This window comes from Gymnogyps californianus, chromosome 1, assembly GCF_018139145.2.
Source record: "Gymnogyps californianus isolate 813 chromosome 1, ASM1813914v2, whole genome shotgun sequence".
Lineage (NCBI taxonomy): Eukaryota > Metazoa > Chordata > Aves > Accipitriformes > Cathartidae > Gymnogyps > Gymnogyps californianus.
The window spans coordinates 143,130,313-143,157,567 of record NC_059471.1 but is presented as its reverse complement, the minus strand read 5'-3'; the positions used below and the strand labels follow the sequence as shown (position 1 = coordinate 143,157,567).

Genomic DNA, 27,255 nt, shown 5'->3' with positions numbered 1-27,255 from the left:
AATTTTCCCATTGCTAATCCATCGTAAAAATTCTGCAATTTCATCCACCGTGACAACTTTACTACAGTTCTCTTCAGATCAAATATAGCAGCATGTAACTACATTCTTTACCTTTCTATACTGCCTCAGCACGGCACTAAAGAGACATCTACCAAAAGTCACAGCTATATGACTTAAAAAGACTGCACCAAGCAAGGCACAGAAGATTAGAAGCATCGTCTTTAGTCCCATCCATTTCACTACTGATATAATTAAAGATGCTGCTAGGTAGTATAGCAGGATAGCAAGTTAAACTTTGTGGCAGTTATGTGAATTAAGGAAAGTAAATGTTAGCAACCTATATAAACACCAGCAAAGGCAAAATGTATGAAAACAAAGAAAACAAAATTATGTTTGCAATGTACTTCCACAACTGTGACTCAAAATCCAGTCTCACAAAGTGAGGCTTAAGCCATGGACCCACTGACGTAAGACCTTAAACTCTCTCCAAAAGGACTGGAAACCCTCCATGTAAGCAGACATACTACAGGAAGAGTCTATTTTGAGTTCTGACTTAAAAGCATTGCTCAGGCCTTATGAAAGCTTGAAACATGTTAAGCCTAGTCATAGCAGTTACAAGTGAAATTATGTTATTAAGAACACTGAAGGGTTTATGATAAGCAAACACATACCATACATTCAGGTATACTCTTCTGCATCCAGAAGTTATCTGAGCCCTACCTGGTTTTCATGGCATGGACCTTGGCAATATTCAGTCAAGCTTTCCAGTGTCTGGTTCACAAGAGCCACATTCCTCTCATTGATGTAAAGGCCCAATAAGCCCAGCCCACCTGTCGTGCTTCCACAGATACAGTCCAAAAACTGAAGGGTCTCACAAACAAGGTTGTAATTTGTTTTATTGTTCTGATGTCTTAAAAAATTCTGGTGGATGGCGAAAAGAAACACCAGGAAAAAAAAAAAGGAGAGAGGGTTAGAGTGAAGTCAAACACCGTCTTTTTTCATGAAAATATTGAAGGGTACAATTTACAACCACATGACCACTGTACCTTAGGTACTGAAGTACGCTACACTGTAGAAAACATATTATGCCTCAGCGCAGCAGTTGAGAACTATTATCTGATTAAATAAGTAGAGAAAGGAGGGCTTAGGAAAGTGAACTTTGCAAACATCTGCACTGGCCTTAAATGTCTTATATATGTCCTGCACACCTGCCCCCATCCATCTATTACGACCCTTCTCTTGGAAGCTTGTTGCCCCACAGCTGAGCAGGTACGGTGGCACATTACGACTGCTCCTTGGCAGTGTCAGTGCAGAATGGTAGCTTAGCTCAAACCACCCCCAACAGTGCTTTAAGGGAGGCTGCTGGACACGGCACTGAGGTATATTTGCAGAAAATTCATTTTGCAAAGGTTGCTATGGGGACAGTAATTTCTACCAGAGGAACCAATACCAGGGACACACGTAGCATCTTAAAGCCTTCAATCGTAATACCTAGGGAAAAGAGCAGTACCCAAACTTTGCCCAGAAACTTCCTGTGGTCTTCAAGCCTGTGGTAAGTGATCCACCATTTGTGCACAGAAACCATACTAACAGGGACATGTAGACACTTCTCAATTCCATGTGGCTATGCTGCGGCCCCCAAGCAATTCTCAGGACAGAAACATGAGCTCAGCATGCAAGTGGTTCTTGAAAAGGGTTATTTTATCCCTTGGACCGAAAGAACAACATTTTAGACACCCCTATTCTGTAACAGGAGCTAAGCACAGGCATGTTTTTCTTCCCTTATGAAGTTCCAGCTCCTGTAATACTTCTTCTGGAGCTCAGCTCAAAAACACTTTACCTGGAGCTCTCGGTTGTGGTTCTCGCACAGCAGCTGAAGAAATCTCAATATTGGCTGCATGATTGCAATGGCAGGGCTCATGATTGCTTCTTCTGTGGACTTCTCTTCTGCATTTGCAGCATCTGTTCCTGAGCCCGTAAGATCTATTTCTGGGTCCATTTCTCTTCTATACACAGAGTAAGCCTTGGATGTTGCAGAAGATGCTTCTGTTAACTGCCCTTTCATACCCTCTTTCAGATGCAGGGTTGAATCCTTTACTGAAAAGAAGATAATTTTCCTTCATTTTTGAAACTCTTCCTCCTCATTTGATTAAACAATAAGAAAACAATAATAATGAATGCAACTTTTTCTTTGTTGGTGCCTAACTTTTCGAAGACCTCTAGGCAACTTACAAAGAATATCAAAGCAACATTCATGCCGGGATAGCATGTTCCAAATAAACCACAAACCAGAGTGAAACAGAACATTAAAACAGAAAGCCCTACTATTTCTCTCCCATATACAATAAATGATGAGAACAATGGAAGGACCACAGGGTGGGAAATCAGTTCCTGCGCTTGCTCTTGTGAAATCACCCCATTAGCAGCAGCCTCTACTTCTGCTTCTCTAAAAATACGGTTCTATATCTTCTACTGGTGTAAACTGCCATAGCTTCACTGATTTCATCAAAGCTAATTCCTTGTAACCAGCTTAAGAGATGGCCTATAATTTAGAGAAAAACAGGCAAAAGATGCGAATTAGCAATGATTAATATTAAAGCTTATTGATCAACGCAGCATAGTATCAGAGGTGCAGTACATGCGGTTTGAATATAATGCACTTCTCCCTTCTTTTACATGGGTGCCTCCTTACCTCTCTTTTTGGGAACAGATATGGTTAGGTCACTATCATCATCTTTCTTTTTGCTCCCCAAATCAATAGTGTTCACTGTCACTGTCGACCGTATCTCCTGCTGAGCAGCTTTCATGCGGTCGTACAGGACTTTAAAGAATTTTTCCGATTTTTTTTGCTCCTTCAGTTGCTGGTAAGTCGAATACTGCAAAAAATATATTCTTTAGATATCAATCTTTTAAGGAAGAAGAAATACAAAAATACACTATTTTTTGTGAACCAAATGATGAATAATTACTTCACTTACACAAAACAAATGTTGGCCACTGCCTGACCAGTTCTTTCACAAAGTGATATACAAGGCTGGTAACAAAGATTGATGACAACATTTTTGAATTTGGATAAAATGGTGAACACTGCTATTTGCAATCTTTAAAATGTCACAATATTACACTTGAAGTTAAATTACTTTGTGACACTCTCCATTTCTGCAGGCATTCTAGAGTTGGAATATTCCATCTACAAGTAATAGTGAAAAGTAATTGTTATTATGTAACAACAAGAAGAAGCATGAAACATCTAATGTGTAATATTATAGCTTAGATTACATAAAATTTTTGTGCTTCACACAGAGTTGGAATTAATATTTTAGGTTATTAAGTCCAGTCCCTTAGTATTACTGTCAAGCAGGCTGAGTACCATTTTCAACAGTTTACAAACTCTATCTTAAAGTAAAAGCCTTTTACAGCCCTTAACAATTCATTTTAGAAAGCTGCAACAAAATCTCCCTTCTTTAACATTTTCTTGACACTCTCTAAGGGTCACAGATTGTATTATCTTTTTTACAGAATAAAGATACAGCATGGGATTCCTCTCATTTAACTTTTACAGTCTTGCAATGAGGTACAAGTTGGTTATTTAGGCTCCCTTCACAGGTAATGATGTGATACGGGGAAATGCAGGGAGTGATTCATAGCATCTCTCCTCTCTTATGATAACTCTGCTGATCATAGAGTAAGAATAAACAATCATCTTATTTGGCTAAAGTTGGGTGAGAGGGATATCATTCACAAAAACTAGAATCTGTAGTTTAAAGCAGTTATTTTCTATGGACTGGGATATTGGTCGTCTCAAACGGCCAGTTTTTCTCTCTTTGGAGATTTTGATAAACGTCCCTAAACGTTTCCAGAAAATAACTTAATTTTACTGCTATTATAAACTTGAAAGTATTGTAATTTTTAATTTTACAAAGAGAGATATGAACTAACTGGAGAAAATGCTCATGTGGCAAAGACTAGATTAAAAGAAGCACTGTGCTACACAGAAAAGGACAGATAAAAAATGTTTTCTTCTATTGAAGAGTCTACACTATAAGATATTGCATAATAACAGGGTATATTTACATTTGTATTATAGTGATACATATTATAGTGATAAACTTTTCACAGAACTCACAGCAAAAAGGTTCTTTTTATTTGTCTCCAGACTACATGCATTTGAAAATCAGTATCTGAATAAGTAAACGAAATAAGTACCTGTGTTTGCGTATTTCCACCTTCAAGCAACGCAATACCAAGCAAAATGCCTTCTGAGAAAATTCTGTCATTTTTGGTGTTTACTATAACATCTATGACTAGTTCTGATGCACCTTCTTTATCCAGAAGGCACTGAATATCAAACATGGTTACCCCAGACTTATCTGAGTCTTGTCCTGAAAATCCACCTGCAAATTAGACAAATACATACCATTCATGTTTGTTTCACATACGTATATGAAAATGAATCTATTAGTAATAATAATTTGTCTTATGCACTGTTGTGGTTTGACCCCAGCCGGCAGCGAAGCACCACGCAGCCGCTCGCTCACTCCCCCCCTGGTGGGATGGGGGAGAGAATCGGAAGAGTAAAAGTGAGAAAACTTGTGGGTTGAGATAAAGACAGTCCAATAAGTAAACCAAAAGCCACGCACACAAGCAAAGCAAAACAAGGAATTCATTCACCACTTCCCATCGGCCCGCAGGTGTTCAGCCATCTCCAGGAAAGCAGGGCTCCATCATGCGTAACAGTTACTTGGGAAGACAAATGCCATCACTCCAAACATCCCCCCCTTCCTCCTTCTTCCCCCAGCTTTATATGCTGAGCATGACATCATACAGTATGGAATATCGCTTTGGTCAGTTGGGGTCAGCTGTCCCGGCTGTGTCCCCTCCCAACTTCTTGTGCACCCCCAGCCTCCTCGCTGGTGGGGTGGTGTGAGAAGCAGAGAAGGCCTTGACCCTGGGTAAGCACTGCTCAGCAATAACGAAAACATCCCTGCATTATCAACACTGTTTTCAGCACAAATCCAAAACACAGCCCCATACTAGCTACTATGAAGAAAATTAACTCTATCCCAGCCAAAACCAGCACATGCACACAGTAGCAATGTAATAAATTTAATTTTGAAATTCTGTTTCAGGCAAAATTCCCAAAATTCCCCTTGATACAAACAAGGTTTTTGTCTGAAACTGCAATGTTAGGCTCTAAGAATAAGAAATAAAACAAAACCCGAAACCATTGTGCTGTCATGATATTCAGACAACAAAGAAGTTGGAAATGACCCTAATTTGTCCACTGAACCCCTTTTTTATTTCCACTGCTGCATATGCTAAACTGCGTGTATGGTCAGTGCTCTGAGACAACTTTTAAACCTGCTTTTCAGTCTCAGGCCTAATCTATACAAAGATTGTGTACTGGTAAATCCACTCTGGTTACGGGTATGACCTTCTAGCTAAATGCTTTTGCCAATATAACTCCTAGACCATTAACATCATGATGACGTTCTTTAAGAACAGAGACTTGAGTTAATCCAAACTAAAGGTGTGGTTTTAAAGAATTTTGTTAAATTGTATTAGCTCATTAAATCAATCATCTTTTATTATCACAGATTATAATCTTCCCTGCTATATTTACTTTTATACAGATGTAACTGCATCTACTTCATTAGGAAAAATATAGTACTGCTTTAATCAGTCAGTACTGCTTTGATTAAACTGATTAAAATGGTTCAGACTTTGTTTGTGATGAAGCCATACACACACACACACGTATCTATACACACACACACACACACACACTTTCTAGAGAGAGAACTAAAAAAATAATAAATCTTTACTCTCCTGTTTGTTAGGGAGCAAAATTTGGTGTACAGGGTACTAAGACTGTAAACATTTCCAGTGTCTACACTGAAATAGTCAAGGAGGATCAGTTGGGTAACATTTGGAAATGCCCACAAATCTGGGCATGCCTTTAATATACACTGAAAATGCAATGGCAAGTATTTTGACCTGGCTCTATACCTAGCTTCTGCCTCATTTCCTATGACATACATTATTTGGGGTTTTCTTAGAAACCACCTTACAGCAACTTCCCATGGCTTCTATAACAGAATCATACAAAAAATTAGGTTATAAGGGACCTACAGGGATCATCTACTGAAACTTCCTGCTCATGGTAGTTAGAGCAGGTTCGTCAGTCTTGTCCGGTAAAGTTGTAACAAGAACTGACACATTCTGCAGCCTCTCGGGGAAATCTGTTCCATTGCCTAACCAGTATCTTTCTGAGAAGTTTTTCCTTATATCTTACTTTTTTCATATATCAATAAAGGATCTGGACTTTCAAAAAAATTTTTAGTTTCCAGAAACAGCAACATCTTTGTTCAAATGTTTTGTGCTTTGCTGAATTTATGGATGTGGATTTACTGGCAAATTAAAATGGTGTTACCAAGTGGACCCTGAATGATTGATTGGGGGGTATGGGGAAAGTCCCTACTTCGGTACTGCCAAATGCACACCAGCCATCTGAGACAAGTGCCTGCAACTTAAAAATAGGAAAAGTCTGATACTACCTCTCTTCTAACTGGTTACAGAACGTGTTTCATTTATTTACCAGCTGAATCCCTGGAGCATTTCCAATGTGCCTATTAGAAAAAATGGTGCTGCTAATTTTGTTCTCTTTAAATGATCTGTGTTGATTTACCTCCCACTTGTGCAGTTTTGCTGTAGCTGGCAGACAGAGGCCCATTCATACCACTTCCATATTCTCCTTTAAAGTAGCGATATAGGAGTATTTTCCTTAAAGTGTTGCCCTTTAACAGAAAGATAAAAATAGAAGAAATGAGAGTGTGGCCAAATTCCTTTGTTTAAAAAGCAAGCTGTTTAACATAGATACATAATTTATTAGGTCTTTCCATTACAATTAGTAAGCATACAAGTAGTAAAGTTGTCCAGACAACAAACATCTAATGGTCTTATCTAACAAAACTCATGGGAAGAATTCTAAAATACTGTTGTATAAACTTCCTTTGAAGTTTCTTTTAAACTTATTGATTATAAACAAAATACCTCCACCTCAATAATTCTTACTAGCTATCTGTAAGATGTGGATATTGAAACAAGTTCAAAGAGCCAATGCTCTGCAGTCAGTGTGTCTGTGCCCTACCCTGCCATGGCAGTACTTTCTTCCTATTTTCTGCAGCTGAGTAGTATCACCCCCTTTTCTCTGATCTCAGATAATCCAGCTGATCATCTGAAAGAAGCCACATCACATGAAATATTAAAACAGAGATATGACATTTGATAGAATAGCTTAAAAAGCATTCTCTGTATCTCCTTGTTCCTTTACTTCCAAACCCACAACCAGTCAAAATTTGCATGCAGCTCTCTGAAGATCTTCCCTTTCATTTTGTTTATGTTCTGCAACACAAGACACATTGAATTAAGAGTCGGGGGTACCAATTACTTAGCATTTTTATTTTGCCTTCTCTCTCCTGGGAACACTTGCAGTCAACACTCAGCTTTACAGAGGCAGAAGGTGACACAACAACTGTAGGTGTATGTGTAACCTAAGATTTTACAAAGAAAAGAGTATGGCAAGGTCTCTGATGATTACCACAGAAGGGGAAAAATTGTTCATTTCAACAGCTTGGCAGTAAAATGGGACAACTTCTTCCTTACTTTTACTCACCTACTGGTTTTAATGAAAAACGGTTCTTAAAAATATGTGCACCAGAAGCATTCTCAGTACTTACCAGCTCACCAGCACCTGCACATTAGTGCAGCAGTCAACTTTTCAATCAAAACATCTCTGTGGGCACCACAGACAGCAAGCAGTGGGGAAGTAACCAGACACACCTCAAGAAGCACTGCTCACACTCCCACTTCTGTTAACTTAGCAATATTTCCAAGAGCAACCACACGCCACAGTGGGGCTTCACTGCTTCATGGACCTCAAAGACAACGGGCTTGTCCACCTCAAACAAGTGCCAGAATGCAGTATTCTGTACATGTAGCCTGACAACACAAAACAGCCAGTCTTTCCTAGTTCTTGCATTTTCATGTTTTAATTTGATAGTAGTCTATACAGAGTTCCCTCAAGCAGCCAAGAAAAGTACAAGGCCTACAGTAAAACATCAAAAGCTATAAATACAATGGCTGCAAGAAAAATAAAAAGCATCACCTACACATCTGCAGTGCCAGGGAATTTATTAGGTGGATTTTCCAGGTGAGCTTAAGCCAGCATGCTCTACACTACAGAGGAAGACAAAGAACCAGAAGTCTCTGAGGACCTCACACAGGGACAGATTCCTTCCCAGCCTAGTTTGTGATGGGGTTTAACCCTGCATGCATGGACAAGGTACACTAATCAAGCTCAGAAGAGATTTTGAGATGGCTTAGAGCACCAGCTCCTCCTGCTCAACATCTTGTCTCTAGCTGTGACCAAAATCCAGCATCTTAGAGGAAAGTGAACCTCATTTTCCTCATCTCCTGAAGAACACAAACGTATTACTGAAGAGAAAAAAGTTCCCACCAGAACTGATAAAGATGGACTAAGAACCAGGATGAAGTCCCTTTTCAAACTCTCTCAGGTATATATATCACAGAATCATAAAATCCTATCACACAAATAAGATCATAGAGCAGAAACCCTTCCTAACTCCAGACTAGGACCTGATCCAGAATGGGCACTGCATTGAGACAAGATCTTTTAATCAGAAAGGCTGGCATTTGCCATACCACTTGATTAACCACTCGGCTTGAGGCAACATTCTCAACCAGCAATCTATGCAGTCTGTTGATGACTAACAGAGCGCCATGGTAAATTATATAAACAGTCACAGTGCAGTCACGGGAAGAAACACCAAAAGACATCTATATATAGTTAAGAATAATACCCGTGGTCACAAGCTTTATTGTTCAATCAAAACAGCCTTTATTTTATCAGGAAGAATGTTTAAGACCATGAAATAGCATTTGACTAATAATCGGAATGATTTAGCACTTGGGTCTTACTGCTGGGAAGCGAGTAACTGTTAGCACATCTCAGATCTTCTTCCTGCCTCGTTAACTTCAAAGACACCAGGAGGAGCAGTGATATGAAGATGCTTCTCCAGTTGGCTATGGAAAGGGGAATCCTGCTCCACTCATATCCAAACTAAGGCACGGACTTCACTTCTTGTCTCAAGGAGCAAGTCTTAATTATTAGGATTCCTACTCTCTCTCACTCCTCTCTCAACCTCCCACGAATCCAGACAACACTTACAGTTCTCAGAAGCCAAAGTGTCAAAAGTCAAGGACATCATGTTTGAAAAGCAGAAATGTGGTGGAACCTGTGCTTTGCCTGACAGCTGTGCTGAAAATGCACCCTCAGACTCAGACTACACATTTGCAAGCTCGGGATCTTCATCCCCTTCGTGATGACCTTGGGCAGCCATACGACTTCCCCGAGCCTTGTGAAATTAGCTGCCACTACAAAGAGCAGAAGAGGCCAGCTGTATGAACCGGAGCTGAGAAATGCGCAAATGCTCATGCAATGTATCAGAAACACCTGTCATCTCCAGCATGTAACTGTGCTAGAAAATGCTGGAAAGACCCTGCTTCCAGAAAAAGTGCTGATCCCGCTGGTGTAGGTGTCTGGGTATGCTTTTATGGGAATGCCAAAAAACATAGTCAAGAACAGCCCCATCATGTGGATGAGACAAACTGCTGCCAGGGCAAGTGAGACAGCCACGCCACTGATGTCCCTGTAAACGGTTTCCTAAGTTAGTATAGCCACAAAGTTAATATTGCCGAAAAGCAAATGATGACAGCAGTAGCATGAATAAGCAGTTTGCAGCAAGTATTACTGACACTCATGTTACTGAAGCAGAGGCCAAAAATAAAAGCACACTAGGCAGCACAGTGCTATCTTCCCCAACTAGGTTTCTACATGTGGCAAAAATCCTGACATTCCAAGCTGAACCTCTCCCCTGCTGGCTACAATACACTTTCTTTTATACCTCTTATTAGGGTATGGAAGTGGCATGTAAACATCGCTCAGCTGACTGCAGTCCTTCTATAATGGCTAGAACATTGTATAGCTTTGAAAAAAACACAATGAAACATAACAGTCTTATTGTTACCCATGAATACCACTGTATTGTCTCTAACAAAAGCTAGGATAAAGACTGAGGACACAAGAAAGCAACAACTGGTTATTGTTGTTGCAGTTTTAAATAGCTAGGGATTGACAGATAAAACTTTCCAATAGGGAAAATTTATTCCAATAGGAACATGTAGACACAAACAAATTACGTTTTCTCGGTCCGTATTTCATTAAACTAATTGGTCTTTAAACTTGATTTAAATGCCTTAATACAATGATTTATTCACTTTCCTTCTCTGAGCCTGCAAAAGGCTGGTTCCACATAAGGATGGGGTGTTCTGCGCAAGGAAGCAATGGCTGAGAGAGGTACGTAAGGCTTATCGTGGATACCTGCATCAGCACCAGCTCACTGTACAACGCTGCCAAAAATTATTTGTCCTGTCTTATATAACTTTGCACATTTCTTAAGGAATTGGAATGATATTTATGATGTTCAGAAGGCTGAACTAGATGCTCTGGTGATATCTTCTGGTTTTCACTCTACATTAAAATAATGAAGTGGAGATGCTCAGATTATCAGTGATAACACAGAAAAGGCAGCCACGTCCAACAAATATTTCTATGATACAGTGGAAGATGTGAGTATATTTCAGTATTAATCCAGGAGGATGCATGAAAATTAAGCATGTTAAATCTTCAGATTTGAATAACTTGCAGCCAAATATAAAAGAGGAGCTGGCTAGGATCTCTGGTCTACTAATACGGGTTTTCAGAAAGTTTGGAACAGATACAAAAACCTAGAGAACTGGGAGAAATCTAACGAGCAACAATACTCTTAAAAAAGTACATGGGAGTACTTCTTATACGTTTTACTGATATCAAACCCACTGCAGTGAGTTTGATATCAATTCTGGGAAAAACAAAGGAATGGCTGATTTTGAGCTCCATTAACACAAAATTAAAGGAAGCTACTATAAACAAATGGCAGTTATAATACTGGCATCGTGTTGTAATAATTGCCTCAATACGGGTTTAAGAAAAATAGACCTTCTCAAACTTCTGAAGATTATCTTCTGGTTTTGCTAATAATGAAAATATCACTCTGGTAAAGTTTGATAAATTGGTGGTTTGACACAATCCTGTAAAGCAAAATTCTTGATTAAGTAGCCCCACAAAGATAGTTATCAAATGGCCTAACAGCTAAGTGACTGACAGAATTCAACATGCAATTTAAAGCAAGAAATCATAAATGAGTGTATGGGCTTCTAACAGGCAACCTCATGGAGTATTTACTGTCTGCTTGATTTTTTTTTCAATGAAATGGAAGAATACAGAAAATAATTATTAATAGCGTTTAGAAAGGACACAAGAAGAAAAGGGGATGAGGTCAAGTCACCGATAACAATTTAGGCATCATTTATTAGCAAACAATATGAGCCTCATTATGTCCAAACCTCTGTACGTCTAGTTATAGACGTAATAACAATAAAATGCAGAACAGCAAAAAATGGAGGACTCTGTTCTAGGAGGCCATGACTCTGGGGAAGAATGGAAGGTCTCGGAGAAAAATCAGTGGACTAACACCTCCCAAAATCACACAATTCTGGAAAGGATTAACAAGAGCTATTATGTAGGATTTGTGAGACTATCTTACTTCTCCACATGCAGGGGCACATTACTGTAGGAATACTGCATCACAAGCTGGTGCCCACAATTCAAGAAGAACGCTGACAAATTGGATTAGGTCTGGAGAAGCTCCACAAGAGTGATTAGAGAATAAAACATGCCTTCTCATCAGAAATTCAAGGCTTTCAATCTATTGAGCTTATCAGTCTAAACATGAACTACATGAACTCTGTTTCTGACTATCTACATGAGAAATCTGATAATGGATGACTTCAATCTACAAGATAAAGGTGTAAGACACACTGCTGAGAAGCTCAAGACAGAGAAATTCAGCTAGAGAAGAGGAAGAGGCAGCTGGGTTATTCAGTCTGTGGGTTATGATTTTTATTTTTATTTTATATAACAGTAATGGCATTTAGCTATTGGAACAGCTTAAGAAGAGGTGTGATAGTCTCTATTGCTGGCAGTTACTAAATCACGACTAGGTGGCTTCTCAGACAAACTATTTGAAGATCTTGTGGTCTACATTAGGAGAACAAGCTGGGTGACAAAAATATGTCATCTCACATAATCTATGAAGACATCATGCCACCTTTTCCTGTAGTAAATATAGATGAGGTTAGAAGCCTGGCTTTCTATGAAGGCTGTTTAAAAAACACCTACTTCTACACATTTCTTCTCATCATTTATAAATGAAATTTCTATGCTGCTTGGTCTGAGTGTCTGCTTCAGGATGATTTTTTTTGTTGTTTTTCACCCATTTTCAAACTATTTTGTTCCCTTATTTCCCTTAGAGACAAAACATGGTAGGAGAAGCAGTTTTGTGCAAGTGGCTTCTCTGAAGATACCATGCATGGAAGTTTCATAACCCTTTAAATTATGATTCAACCTGCTCTTGAAATGTAAGATGGCACAGACATCTTCTCATCTCCAAAATGGATCAACTGAGGCACACAGCTACCACACACACAGTGTTGCATAAGCACGAGCTTGGAAGACAGCCCCAGAGTCTTGACTCCTACTATGTCCACAAAGTGGAAAATTTCTGTCTTCATGATGCCAGCAACTTCCAGGGAGCTCACGAGTTGGGGGAGGTTGTTTGTTTTGGTGGGTTGTTTGTTTGTTTTTACACAGAGTGAGCTTTTTCCTGGGTTTGATCTTTTTGCAACAAGATGTTTTTATAGCCAACTGATAGTTGAAACTGATATATTTTCACCAATAAAATATGACACCCAACAGCAGAGTTATTTGCACACTGGGGCATTTATTCACCCCAGGAAAAAAGCACTTTTACATATGAGGTTGGGTCCAGCTGGTGTCCAGCTCTGCTCCCACTAAAATCAATGGGAGATTTGCCAGCAACTTCAGTAGGAGAAGGAGCAGACACGTACTTTGCCTGGCAAAAGTTTTTATACAACTCTAAAAAGAAAAAAAACAAAATATGCACCAGACTTCATGACACATTTCTCCTAGGAGAGCAGAACTGGCCACCCACACCTCTCAGCTGTCTCTCATTAGGCAGAGACACCCCACATTTTAAATGTGCCATTGTTCAATCCTACACAAATCCGGTATTAATCCCACTCGTCTTAATACAAATTGCCTACATCACAAATGCTAACTGATAAACCTGAGGTTGTAACTAGTGCAGAGATTCATTAACAGGTTCAGATAAAGAACCACAAGCATGACCTTCCTCTAAAACCAAACTACAGCGGTTTTAAAAAGTAGTTTATTTTTTTAGCAGTCTTTTAATTCTTCTTTCCTTTGCAGTTCCAGGTTCCACAGAAAGCTGAAAGCTTAAGTGCCAAAATATTGCAAAACAAATGCTATCGCCAGTCTATTTTCAATATGGATAGTGAAAAGAATACTGGACACATTGCAAGAAAACCAGTTTTTGCCTGGTAACTGTCCAATTTTGCACCCTGAAGAAACTCAGGAAAGCGCTGTATTAAAAGAAAGATTTTTTTGGCAGTATCTCTAAAAAGTGTCTCCACTATGAATACAGCAGGAGAGAAAAACTGTTTGCGTTAGTGAAAACCTCAGCATTGGGGCATTCAGACTTAGACTAAGAAGAAAACATTTTTAAAATACAGTTTGATTTTGTGTATTATAAAATTTTACTATTGGCCCATAAAATATTACTTGCTGTCAAATGTCTTTTTTTTTGTCCAAATATAAGATCTCTACATATGTATGTATACATTTGTAGATATAGAACAGGTCTTTGTTGTGGGCAAATATTATTGTTAGTATCTGTCACTTGTCCTGTTGCTCATTTGGTTATATGGTTTCCATCTGTAGTCATAAATTGTGCACTTACAAAACAGATCATGTTTGCACCTATGTAATTTTTCCTTTGCAACTTTCTCCAGTACAAGACAAAGCATTGAGATGCACAATAACCCAAGTTCTGCACCACTGAAAGAAAACAATGTAAGATTTGATCACGATTATTCAGAAGCATTTATGACTGCACCATCAATAACATACTGCAGAAAAAGACCAGATCTGAAAAGCATGATTTTCAAAGACTAAAATTATCTAACTCTTATGCTGCAGGGGGTAAACTTTCAAAGTGATGCACAGGGAGTTATGCACACAAATCCTATTATTTGTTAACAGGATTTCTGTGTGGAACTCCCCATGCTCTGGAAGAAAAATTTACCCCGAAGTGTCCTAATGTGAATATTTACCAAAACAGACACTTAATTTCCAGATGCATACTTATGAGCACTACTGTGCTTTGACGTTTTAAGAGCAATTTGAAACAGGTAGCTAGGGAAAAATAACAGAAGTGGCCAAATAGCATTTTTATTATGTTATTCTGTTTCACCGTGTTGCTATTATGTTGAACTTCAAAGCCAAAGCATTACAGATACCTGATTTCCTAGATAAGGGATGCACTGCAGACATACTGCCTGTCCTATTTTGAATTAGATATGCTAGGATCTTCACTTGTTGGAGTAGGATTTTCAAAGTGGCTCAGGAGGCACTTCTGTATTTCAGTTTTCACCTGCTCATTTTTACCCATCACCAGCTCATTTTTACCCATCACCAGCTCCACTGATTTCTCAACTTCATCCTTGTCTACCGGTAAAGATTGATGAAGACACTTCAGAAATTCAGAATTTGCTCTAAGGCATTCCAGGTACTCATGTCACTGCTTATGTTTGAAGGAACCTATGCATTTTCTAAACCAGGTTATCAGGATTATTTTGCAATCCAGGTTACCAGGCCTCTGGAAATTTTTCAATGGATTTGACATGAGTTCTGGGTTGTATCAATACCAAATGAGTACTTCATGGTTTGGGGTTTTACTGTGGAAATGTCATTAAACTGTGTCCTGTGCCACTTTCTCCAATATATACAAATATTCCCAGGTAATAGTAATTAGTCAGCTAGAACTGCTCTGTGTGTCTATATTACTTAAAAAAAAAAAGGTGATATTAAAAGAAACTAATTCTCAGCATTTACTACCTTGCAAAATAATCATGGACATGTGCCTTGTCTCAAAACAATCCCGAGACCTCATCAAAACCAACCATTTTTCCTCTAATGCCACTCATTCCAGCCTGAACACCACTACGTTCAGTACATGTAATGCCAGATTCTGTTCTCCCATGATTTACACATGTGCTTTTGACAACGATCAGCAACCCTATCTATAGTGACCCAAGAACTAGCCTGACAAAATGACCAACACACCTGACGCTTCTGATAAACATCCATTGCATTCTTAGATGAAAACAGATACCGAATTATTGCTGATTTCTTGGACTTCAGGCATTAAGGAGAAAACCGTATGTGTGTGTGTGTCTACCTCCAAGTATACTTGCACTTTTCGGTGCCTAAAGACTGTACAAAATCAGGCCTTAAATAGCTTAAAAGGAAAGACCTGAATTTACTTTAAATTCTTGAAAGGCCAACATACAAAGCTGGGCCAAGTGAGTTTGCACTCCCATAATCTGGCACAGACTGTGGCTACTGCAAAGGAAAACAGCTGGTCAAAACATATTTAAGCAGCTCCTATCCATGCAGCAAAACAGAAACAGCTAAAGGAAGCCAACCTTGTGGCAGTTCAGGTCAGCAGCAATATTTAAACTGCCAGTGTTATCAATGGTATATGGAAACATAGTCTTAGCATCTACCTTGCTGGAAAATGAGCACACATCAGCTCAAAAGAATAGTCTGGATGGGGTGAAGATACAGCGTGAGGTGTCCTAAGTGCTACTTGCAGTGATAGGCAGATTCTCCCTTTGCTTAACGCTGCACAGCACGGTAAAGAAAACAAAGCATCTTCCTCCATTTCTAAGCAGAGGAGAACAATTCCCATCTGGAGTAAAGCCAGCTACTGCACTGATTTCACTATATCTATGAAATTAGGAGGCATTTCAGACTAACAGAAAAGTAGAACAAAGTTAGACAACACTACAAATCTAGCACTTAGTCTTTATTAGCTATGCATTTTGACAGGGATAATTTAAAAATATTTATAATTCACGTTCCCCGGTTTTAAAAAAAGTAGTAGTTTGAATGATTTTCCAGTAACCTCAATTGGGAGTTTTCCATTAATGCCAACTCTCCCAACTGTACTATTCTTTTCACGATAGCTGGCGCTTTAAGTTCAGCACCTAGAGTCATGTGCTTGTATAAAAAATCCAGTTCACATTAAAAAAAAAAAAATCCAAAACAAAAACCACCCCCCCACACACACATAATTTCTAGTGCTCCTGGTCCCAGGAATAGTACTTGGAAATGTGAAAACTGTGTGGCCAGAGCTAGAAGGCCAGAAAAACAAAAAGAAAAAACCCTAAAATATGTTGTTGAGTTTTTGATCGTTAAGAAACCTAACCAAAGTAGTTTCATCATTTTTAGGAGCCTGACTCATGACTTTGATTGCCAGAGGTGGTAAATATCAAGTAAATATTAAGCAACCTCCTCCAACAGATTTGTTGATACTGCATGCTAAGAGGAGCTCAGATCCTTGCTACTGACTCCCAGCAAGGACATAGCTGCTGACACTTGGCTATTGTCGCAAAGCGCCGCATCTCCTCTTCCTCAAACGGCAAATCAGCACATCCACTGCCAGCAACGGAGCCCAAGTAACTAAGAATTAATGGTGATCCAGGATTACGAGGTAAGGCCACACTAGAAGGAAAGGATCCCTTGGTAAAGTACAAGAAATTGGTAATCTTACAACTAAAACAAAGTTATTGAGGACCTGAGCTCTGCTTCTGCTCTGGCAAAGGCTGTGCTGCCACGTGGAAGAGCTAGGCTCTAGGACAACCTGAGCACTGAATTCCTCGGGAGGCTGGAAAAAAGCATTTAGCAGGTTTATTCCCCACGAATGAGGAATCAAGTCTTGGTTCACACCCTAGGTTAGGCCAAGCTACCTCAACTCCCATTGATGTCATTAATAAGTGAGCAGGCTAAGCACCTAGCCAGGGTCATTCAGGGTATATCCTGGCTTTTATCTCCTGATTCACAAAACCGCAGTGACTTGGTGTTGGAGCTGGTCTTTCCTGGCAGATCTGAGGCTTTTATAACAGAGCGTCTCTTCCAAATGACAGACAGACATTCTGATTTTTGAAGGCATCTTTTACTAAGAAAAACTTCTCTGTTTTCAAAGCAGTTCTCAATCTTCTCTCTTAAATTAGAGGCCATATTAGCTTGCTACTCTTGGAGTCTAAGATTTCATCAGTTCAAACAAATAAACCTAGTAACGCCCTTTGAAGAGTGCCATGGAAATAATTCTGACTGCGTAACACTGCAGCAGAAGTTTCATAAACTGTTTCTATTAGCCAAAATTGCTGAATGAAACTGAAACATTGTTGAGAGTAACATTTTGTTTTTAATAACTTTCGGAGGTATATTAGCTGTCATGCTAGAGCTCAACAGCTTCTTAGCTGTCATCTTATTTTAGGAGCAACAGCAATTTCTAAATGCTAAGTTTCACAAGATCAAGAAAAAGTTCTCTTCTAGGTTGAACAGAAAAAAATCCCAAATTAAAGCTACTCTAGAATTGGTTGAAAAAAATTACCAAAATTTGCTCGAAATTAAATCAGCTGTTCAAAGGTAGAGACAAGGGGGAGACGAAGACACGTTTTCATGAGGCTGTCTCAGCTTTTCAAATTCGCACAACTAAAAGATGGATTCATGTTTATATAAAATTTAATATGCAAGCTGTTCACCCATAATATTAAATTGCCCCTTTATATTTAATATTTGCTAAAATTGCTGAGTTATTTATGTCACAGATAAGATTGCTGCACATGTGCAGTAGCTGTTTCATCATAATATATTTTAGTATACATTTATTATGAAGCTGTTGCCATTATAATGCCTAAATTTCTATTGCTTCCAAGGAGAAATATATTATCACTGGAATGTTCCTACATGCACAGCATGTAGCTATGGAAATACAATGTCATATGCTTCTTTAGAGCTGTTAAGTACAGCATAGATTGACGGTGAGCCTGCAGAAAACCTGCTCTGGAGGTCCTATAACTGACTGCAATTTTTTCTACTGTGTTTCAAGAGTACTGATATCCCCACTAATGACATCTCTGATAAATGCCACGCAACATCCCAACATTAGGGCTCAATGGCATTATGAAAACCAAGATGAACTTTACAGTTCCAATAACTAGAAATTAGACTGTATACACATGCCAGCCAGTCAGTGCTCTGAATGAATACAAAACAAAACCCACCAACAGTCTTAGGGGCTACATAATTCACAGCTTATGCTATTCTGATTATTAGTAAAATCCTCTGTTCTGAATGCAGCATTGCTGCTGCATTTAGTTAGCATACCTCCATGAAAGGGAGAGGGCTTTAAACTAAAGTTGCCAGGGGAGGGGAACCTCAATCCATCCCACTCCTACCAGTTTGATGCCAGTGCCAGCAATAGATGCCTAGAGCCTGGAGAGGGATCACAGGTCAGCAGGAGAGCACCTGAAGAGCAGCACAGAGGAATTCCAGCCAGTAAGTCAGCTTCATCGGGGGCCCAACTTAAATGCCTCTATGCAAACGCACGTAGCATGGGGAATAAACAAGAGGAGTTAGAGGCGTGCACACGCCTGCAGGGCTATGATCTTATTGGCATCGCGGAGACGTGGTGGGATGGCTTCTATGACTGGAGTGTTGGAACGGAAGGATACAGGCTCTTTAGGAAGGACAGGCAGGGGAGACGAGGACGGGGTGTCACCCTCTATGTCAATGACCAGCTGGAGCGCATGGAGCTCCGCCTGGGGATGGATGAGGAGCCGACCAAGAGCTTACGGGTCAGGATTAAAGGGAGGGCAGGGACAGGTGACATTATAGTGGGGGTCTGCTACAGGCCACCCGACCAGGAAGACTGAGCAAATGAGGCCCTCTATAGACAGACAGGAGCAGCCTCACCTTCACAAGCCCTGGTCCTCATGGGGGACTTCAACCACCCCGATATCTGTTGGAGGGACAACATAGCGGGGCATAAGCAATCCAGGAGGTTCCTGGAATGTGTTGATGACAACTTCCTTCTCCAAGTGACAGAGGAGCCAACGAGGAGAGGTGCTATGCTGAACCTTCTTCTCACCAACAAGGAGGGGCTGGTGGGGAATGTGAAGCTCAAGGGCAGCCTTGGCTGCAGTGACCATGAAATGGTGGAGTTCAAGATCCTCAGGGCAGCGAGGAAGGCACACAGCAAGCTCGCTACCCTGGACTTCAGGAGAGCAGACTTTGGCCTCTTCAGGGATCTGCTTCGTAGAGTACCAGGGGATACAGCCCTGGAGGGAAGAGAGGCCCAAGAAAGCTGGTTAATAATCAAGGATCACCTCCTCCAAGCTCAGGAGTGATGGATCCCAACAAAGAGGAAGTCAGGCAAAAACACCAAGAGGCCCGCATGGATGAACAAGGAGCTCCTGGACAAACTCAAACACAAAAAGGAAGCCTACAGAGGGTGGAAGCAAGGACAGGTAGCCTGGGAGGAATGCAGAGAAGTTGTCCGAGCAGCCAGGGATCAGGTTAGGAAAGTTAAAGTCCTGATAGAAGTAAATCTGGCCAGGGACATCAAGGGCAACAAGAAAAGCTTCTATAGGTACGTCGGTGAAAAAAGGAAGACTAGGGAAAATGTGGGCCCTCTCCGGAAGGAAACAGGAGACCTGGTTACCCGGGATATGGAGAAGGCTGAGGTACTCAATGACTTTTTTGCCTTGGTCTTCACTGGCAAGTGCTCCAGCCACACCGCCCAAGTTGCAGAAGGCAATGGCAGGGACTGGGAGAATGAAGAACTGCCCACTGTAGGAGAAGATCAGGTTTGAGACCATCTAAAGAACCTGAAGGTGCACAAGTTCATGTGACCTGATGAGATGCATTCGTGGGTCCTGAAGGAACTGGCGGATGAAGTGGCTAAGCCACTATCCATCATATTTGAGAAGTCATGGCAGTCAGGGGAAGTTCCCACTGACTGGAAAAGGGGAAACGTAACCCCCATTTTTAAAAAGGGAAAAAAAGAAGACCCGGGGAACTACAGGCCAGTCAGTCTCACCTCTGTGCCCAGCAAGATCATGGAGTGGATCCTCCTGGAAACTATGGCAGGGCACATGGAAGATAAGGAGGTGATTGGTGACAGCCAACATGGCTTCACTAAGGGCAAATCATGCCTGACAAATCTGGTGGCCTTCTACAATGGGGTTACAGCATTGGTGGACAAGGGAAGAGCAACGGACGTCACCTACCTGGACTTGTGCAAAGCATTTGACACTGTCCTGCACGATATCCTTGCCTCTAAATTGGAGAGACATGGATTTGACAGATGGACCACTCGGTGGACAAGGAATTGGCCAGATGGTCGCACTCAAAGAGTTGCAGTCAATGGCTCAATGTCTGAGTGGAGACCAGTGACGAGTGGCGTTCCTCAGGGGTCGGTATTGGGACCGGCGCAGTTTAACATCTTTGTCGGCGAGATGGACAGCGGGATTGAGTGCACCCTCAGCAAGTTTGCCCATGACACCAAGCTCTGTGGTGCGGTCGACACACTGGAGGGGAGGGATGCCATCCAGAGGGACCTTGACAGGCTTGAGAGGTGGGCCCATGCGAACCTCACAAAGTTCAACAAGGCCAGGTGCAAGGTCCCGCACGTGGGTTGGGGCAATCCCAAGCACCAATACAGGCTGGGCGATGAGTGGATTGAGAGCAGCCCTGCGGAGAAGGACTTGGGGGTGTTGGCTGATGAGAAGCTCAACGTGACCCGGCAATGTGCGCTTGCAGCCCAGAAAGCCAGTCGCATCCTGGGCTGCATCAAAAGAAGCGTGACCAGCAGGTCGAGGGAAGTGATTCTTCCCCTCTACTCTGCTCTTGTGAGACCCCACCTTGGAGTACTGCGTTCAGCTCTGGGACCCCCAACATAAGAAGGACAGGGACCTGTTGGAGCGAGTCCAGAAGAGGGCCACAAAGATGATCAGAGGGCTGGAGCACATCTCCTATGAAGGCAGGCTGAGAGAGTTGGGGTTGTTCAGCCTGGAGAAGAGAAGGCTCCAGGGAGACCTTACAGCAGCCTTCCAGTACCTAAAGGGGGCCTTACAAGAAAGCCGGAGAGGGACTTTTCACAAGGGCATGTAGTGATAGGACAAGGGGTAATGGCTTTAAACTGAAAGAGGGTAGATTTAGATTAGACGTAAGGAAGAAATTCTTCACTATGAGGGCGATGAGGCACTGGAATAGGTTGCCGAGAGAGGTTGTGGATGCCCCCTCCCTGGGAGTGTTCAAGGCCAGGTTGGCTGAGGCTTTGAGCAACCTGATCTAGTGGAAGGTGTCCCTGCCCATGGCAGGGGGGTTGAAACTAGATGATCTTTACGATCCCTTCCAACCCAAACCATTCTATGATTCTATGAAAACCTTCTTAAAAGGTTGAGTAGGGTGGGAAATAGTATAGACAAAGTTAGTGCCTTAAGTTAGACCAATGGCACAGTTTCATCTGAAGGTCTGTATTTACTACAGGTTGCCATCTCCTAGAAGTCTCAGAGAAGTGCTGGGAGCACACAAAGGTGTGGAAAAACTGTGGTATTAAAGATTGAGATTGCTCGCATTGGAAAAGAGATGAAAAGATGTGACGGCAGTACAAAAAAGTATGAATAGTGAGGAGACGGGGAGGTTGGGAATTCCTGCCTCCTCTCCCACCCAAGAAAGGGCCTTCAATAGAATGTAAAGATGAATGAAAAAGTGATAAAGAAATACTTGTTAACCCACACATAATTCGATGGCAGAACTCATTACCATGGGAAGTCACTGAGACCAAGAATTCAGCAAGACTCAAAGAGGATTTGGGCATTTCTATAGACAACAAGCAAAACCAGTCACAATAGCAAATGTTAAAAAAACAACTATGGGAAAGAAGACAAAATCTCATGCTTTAGGGGCCACAGATTTATGATCTTACTGTTAAGGATTATCCCAAGACTTCAGGAAGAATAGAAAACTTCAACTCTGCCTACAGTGGGGATTCTTAGACCTTCTGAAGCATCTGGTGATGGCCACACAGAGAGACAGCACTGTCAATCCTCTGGTCTGATCCTCTGTGGCAATCCGCATGTGTTTAAAGGAGAATGTGAAGTGTACCAAGTCTATCTGTATTGGATCCAAAAACCAGTGCAGTGCAATGTAAATTCAAGAGAAAAAGTGTTTTTATGAAATCTCTGATGAGGAGACACCCAGAGCAGAGCACTATAGTGACCCAAAATATCAGCTGGAACCCTACACTGAACAGGCAAAAAGCAGAATTGCTGTAACAACAGAGCACATCACCAAAATCCCAGCAAGACAAAGGTCTGCATTTCATCTATCTGTCTTCATCTTTGCTTAGCAAAATACTACTGGTTTATATAAAAACGATAGCAGGTAGAAACACTTTAGCTTTTGAACAAAAGGCAGTTTCTTGGAGAGAAGCTCTAGGCTCCCTTCTTCAGTGAGACATTCTGCTGGTGTTGACCTGGGTACCCACGCTCACTTGCTCAGCCAGGTAACTCTCCAAACTTGTCCTTCTGCCTCCCACAGATGACTTTTCTGTTCTTGTACTAACGAAGTCCAAAATACCTCATCCTCTAAGACACTAAAGAATGCCTTTGAATGGCAGAGACAGCCACAGCATCAGACTTCTCAGTTCTGATGACAGCCTATGAACACCAGATCCCTCATTTAGCCCTAAATAACACTGCCCAGAATGTCACCATTATTTAGTTCTTTTGATTAATTACAACTTTGCAATGACTTTGTTACATAAATTGGTTTCCTATACCTATTAAGCGCCTTTCTGTCTCCCTGTGAGTCCACTTGATGAAATGGCTTTTTGACTGCTAAGGATTGAGTGTCACGCAGATGCCTCCACCTACATACTTAATGTCCTTCTTTGGCCTAAAATTCACTATACGTAGAAACAAGTATTAGTATTCTAACTGTGGCACCCAGAGACTCAGCCAAAAGCTTGACAGATTTATACAGCGCAGAAGGGATGATGTAGAAGACCGGGAGAGGATCTGGATTTTGTCTCTCTTGCTTCGCTGTCTTCCATCTTTTCTCTTTCTTCTTGTCCCCTCTGAATTTGCCTTTTTCCTCCTTGTCCCCTGGCTGTACCAATGACACATTATAATACATGTGACACTTGATTTGTAGCTTCTCCCCCTCAGTAACTCTGGTAATCATGCCTCCTTGTTTGGTAAAACAGCTCTGGAGGAGACTGGAAAAGGGCAAGCAAGCATTTGGGAAAGAAGCATCTGGTTAAAAGTTGAGTCTGTTCCTCCTCCTCCATGTTCAAATCACTAACCTGAACACTCAGAAGAAACACACCTGATGATTCACTATAGCAAAAGCATTGGAACTGACAGAACAAACCAAGATGAAGCAAAATTATGTCAAAAAAAGGACAGGAAAAGCTTAAGATGGAAGTAGGCTGGCAGGTGAAAAAAGTTCCAAGCACGGTATTCAGTTTTGCAGAGAATCTTCCTCAGGCTTTGGTATACGCAGGTAAGTACCTCAGGCAACAGCAAAAAAATCATTATAGATTAGAACAGAAACAAATCTTCAATGAACATGTATTTTGCAAATCAACAAGAAGATGGGGAAGGAAGGAGGATAATCTTCGGAGTCTAATCCCGGAGCACCCTCAACTACAAGAGAAGTCAAAGGAAAATGAGTATCTGACAGAGGACCTAGATGAAATTGTGCTATTGTAAACTTCACATTAGGATGATTCTTCAGTGGTAAAGTAGAAACTTTGATTTGGAATTTCCTTGCTGCAAAGCCTTTAACATTCTCAGCACAAGACTTAGGTTTAATTTGAATAGGTCTGGGCAACAGACGTATTTACAGCGGCAAAGGCTTTTTATATTGCTTTCACCAGCAGAATGCAGAGGCTCAAATGGCTAATTAAATACAAAATTCTATCAAAAAAAAAAAAAGTCAGAGCCAGTGTCTTTTTAAAAATACCTGATGTTTAAGGCAGACTAAATTGAGTCAGTATCTGGGAATGTGCGTGCTCTGACCTGTGTGAAAAGGCAGCCTGGGGTACTGTGTACAGGCAAGACAGTTACCATGGATACCTCACTGCTTTAGGTGTAGAAGCTTAACATTACAAACAACTTTGCAGCATTAGGCTACTGGCCTTATAAAACCACTGCAAAATAACAATGAATTCTGAGATAACCATTATGATCTGTTTCTTGACATGCGAATATAAATCTTGCATCATAAAGCAAAAGACAAAAGCAGGATTGAGAGGAAACGGCCAGATCTTGCAGACCTTAATTTACAGTCCACTCCTGAAAGATGCTATGGTCCTTGGCTCACACTGATGATAATGGAACCTGCAGGTAGGCAGCTTGTCTCAGAATACTGTCCTCCTGTCTGAAGTTTTACCTAAATTATGACTCCAAACTTGAGCCAACACAACACAGGCAGAGGAGATGCAGCCAGAGTTAAAATAACTCAATTATTGATTACAAAAAGCTTTCCCTTTTAAACTTTCCCTTTAACAGCAAGTTACTCGGTAAATATCTACCACAGGGTTTATGGTATCATGCATGCTGACTACATTAAAGGACAGCTATTTCACTTGAAATGTCATACTGTATTCCCACACCCTTCAAAGATCACTGGGTCTTTGTGGGGAGATGCTAAATGTGCCTGCTGGGCAGTAAGCTGTGTGCCTACTGAATGCCTTCAGTAGTCGAGAGATTCCATAGATTTCTTAGCTGGACAAGCACGGCTGCACGACCGCAAGCCCATCTCTTGGCCTAAATACCACCCCACCTGGCAGACAGACATTCTCAATAGAAAAAGAAAATCTGCTTCATACCACTGTGTATAATAGTGGCAAAGGATATTTACCCCTGTCCACCAAACTATGATCTATTGATCCAACAGTCAGCCATTTTTCAGACAGTCAATGCATCTGTCTCCTCCTTCACCTAGAGCAAAGGTTCACAGGAAATCACTTGAGACGCTTTCTCCTGCTTTTGGTATTAAATTATACACAAAAGAAGTTCAGGTGCAGTGTTACATTTCAGGGGATGAAAAATCCATCTCAAGGAGGTTTATGATAATATAAACTATTCCACAACTAGAAGCTCACATGGATTGAATGTAGTGTTCATAGCTGGCTCTTACATCACTAATTAAGATGCTTCTACAACAAGATTACAGATGTATTTATTGGAAAGCTGTAATGATCAAAGCCTTTCGTAAGCCACGTCCGCTAAACAACATCATGCTGGAAGATCTGCTAGTTACAAGCTAAGAAGTAAGCAGAGAAGTTGGAGCTGATCTCAGATGCAGATAGGTGCGCCTGTCAGATGCATTCAGCCCATAAGATTCAGTTGAATACAAACTTGCATACCTACAATGTTTCATAACCAAATAACATGTATTCTTCCAACTTTTTGCAGACCTATCTAACAGAGGAAAGTGGACTCCTTCCATGCTTTATCAAATGTTTTTGGCAGTGGGTAAGTTTCCATACACTGTAATAAATTTTGCACTGAAGGCACCCTAAGTTTTTGCTAGCACAGAACCATCTTTCAGCCTTCGTGGCACACACTGTACAAATGCAAAAGGGGCACGAGCAAAAACTAAACTCTCTTCATCCAAATGACTAATACCCTAGATCTGCGCCACAAGAGACCACTTTTTTAATATAAGCCTTTCTTTGCGCCCATAATTACAAGAAGGAATAATATAGATCACACAAATGCCAAAGGAACTGATTCTATCTGCAAACTAAGTAGGCAGATTTGAAAGTAACACGGCGCAAAGGGCCCACTTAGCTTGTTTGAGAGCAGTGTGGGTGCTTAGGTCCCCACGCAGTCAGAGTTATTGGCAAAAAATAATCCTTAGTTTTGATCTAAGCTCTCCCCATCAACATTTGTACTACAACTACCTTAACTTTGTAACAGTGGGGAGCAGGTGCAATGACTGAGAAACCTCTAAACCAGTAAAGACCAGTTTCTTGGTGGCCAGGGGTGGAAAACTTCCTACTTATTATGACTGATCCTTTTATGCTGGTCAGTTAACACAAAGGAGGGGAATCCAGACACCAGCCCACAGTGAACACTGAGCAGGCAATGCTAGCAGCAAGGGTACAAGGAAAGCACGGCTGGAGTGATCCCATCGTGGCTCTAATATCATTAGAAATCTTTTCACTGGCTTTAATGGGATTTGGATCAAGTGCAAAGGAAGCCACCTTACATTTCCCTGATCTGTTGCTCCTGTCAGCACAGCAAAACAATCAAACCCAAAGTATCTATTTTTGCATGTCTGCACTCCATGAAGGACACAACCCCGCCCAAATCCACACACAAGCAACGTCAATAGTCATAAGTCAATTTGATTCTTAATATATTAATGAGAGGAATTAGTAAAGTAGGTAAGAAAAGGAAGTAAAGAATTAAATATAAAATTTTAACTTGGTATTTTCCCCCCCAACAATGTTCCTGGGTATTTTAAGTAAACAACCATCCAAAAGAAGCCTGTAAGTGGCTAGAGCTATAATTACAATAATATTAATCTTAGCATCCAGACAGAGGTAAACAAGATACTGAAAATGCACATTAAAGCCTCACATGTAACAGAAGCTATGCTGCACATCCAAAACCATTGCTAACACTGTACGAGTTGTAAGAAGCGCCACCTGATTTTTCTGGATTCTGCCTGTGCTACAGTTTAACATCAAAAAGAGTATTTTAAAAATATTTCATTATGTGCAATGTTGGCTGAGGTTTGTTGCTATTCCTTGCCCTTCTAATGAAGAGATTAGGTAGTTTTACAGCAAGACATAAACTCCTTGGTGTTTTCCTACAGAAAGAATCCCACTCCTCCTCATTTAAAAGCTGCTAGCTTTGCTGTAGGTGGTAATTACGTTGAGGGTGAATTGCTGTGGTTTCTGTCTGGCAACACACAGCACTGGCACATGCAATCCCCACGCTGTCTGGAAACAGCATTACATCAAATCATCCAAGCTAGTGGCTTATACAACCAGCTACAGTCCTTTGAAATCTGTCAGCTCCAGTGACTTGCTATGTGCG

The 27,255-nt window shown here is 41.0% G+C and overlaps 1 protein-coding gene across 1 annotated transcript in view; it reads right to left on the bottom strand.

Moving 5' to 3' along the window:
• Positions 1 to 27,255, bottom strand: part of ITPR2 (inositol 1,4,5-trisphosphate receptor type 2) — a 268,298-nt gene that overhangs the window by 73,167 nt on the left and 167,876 nt on the right. Inside the window, exons 38-42 of the mRNA XM_050915600.1 lie at positions 6,689 to 6,797; positions 4,207 to 4,394; positions 2,693 to 2,876; positions 1,841 to 2,097; positions 721 to 921 (exon numbers count right to left, since the gene is read on the bottom strand). Of these exons, the coding sequence (XP_050771557.1) occupies positions 721 to 921; positions 1,841 to 2,097; positions 2,693 to 2,876; positions 4,207 to 4,394; positions 6,689 to 6,797 (939 nt within the window). The remainder of the gene's footprint in view (positions 1 to 720; positions 922 to 1,840; positions 2,098 to 2,692; positions 2,877 to 4,206; positions 4,395 to 6,688; positions 6,798 to 27,255) is intronic.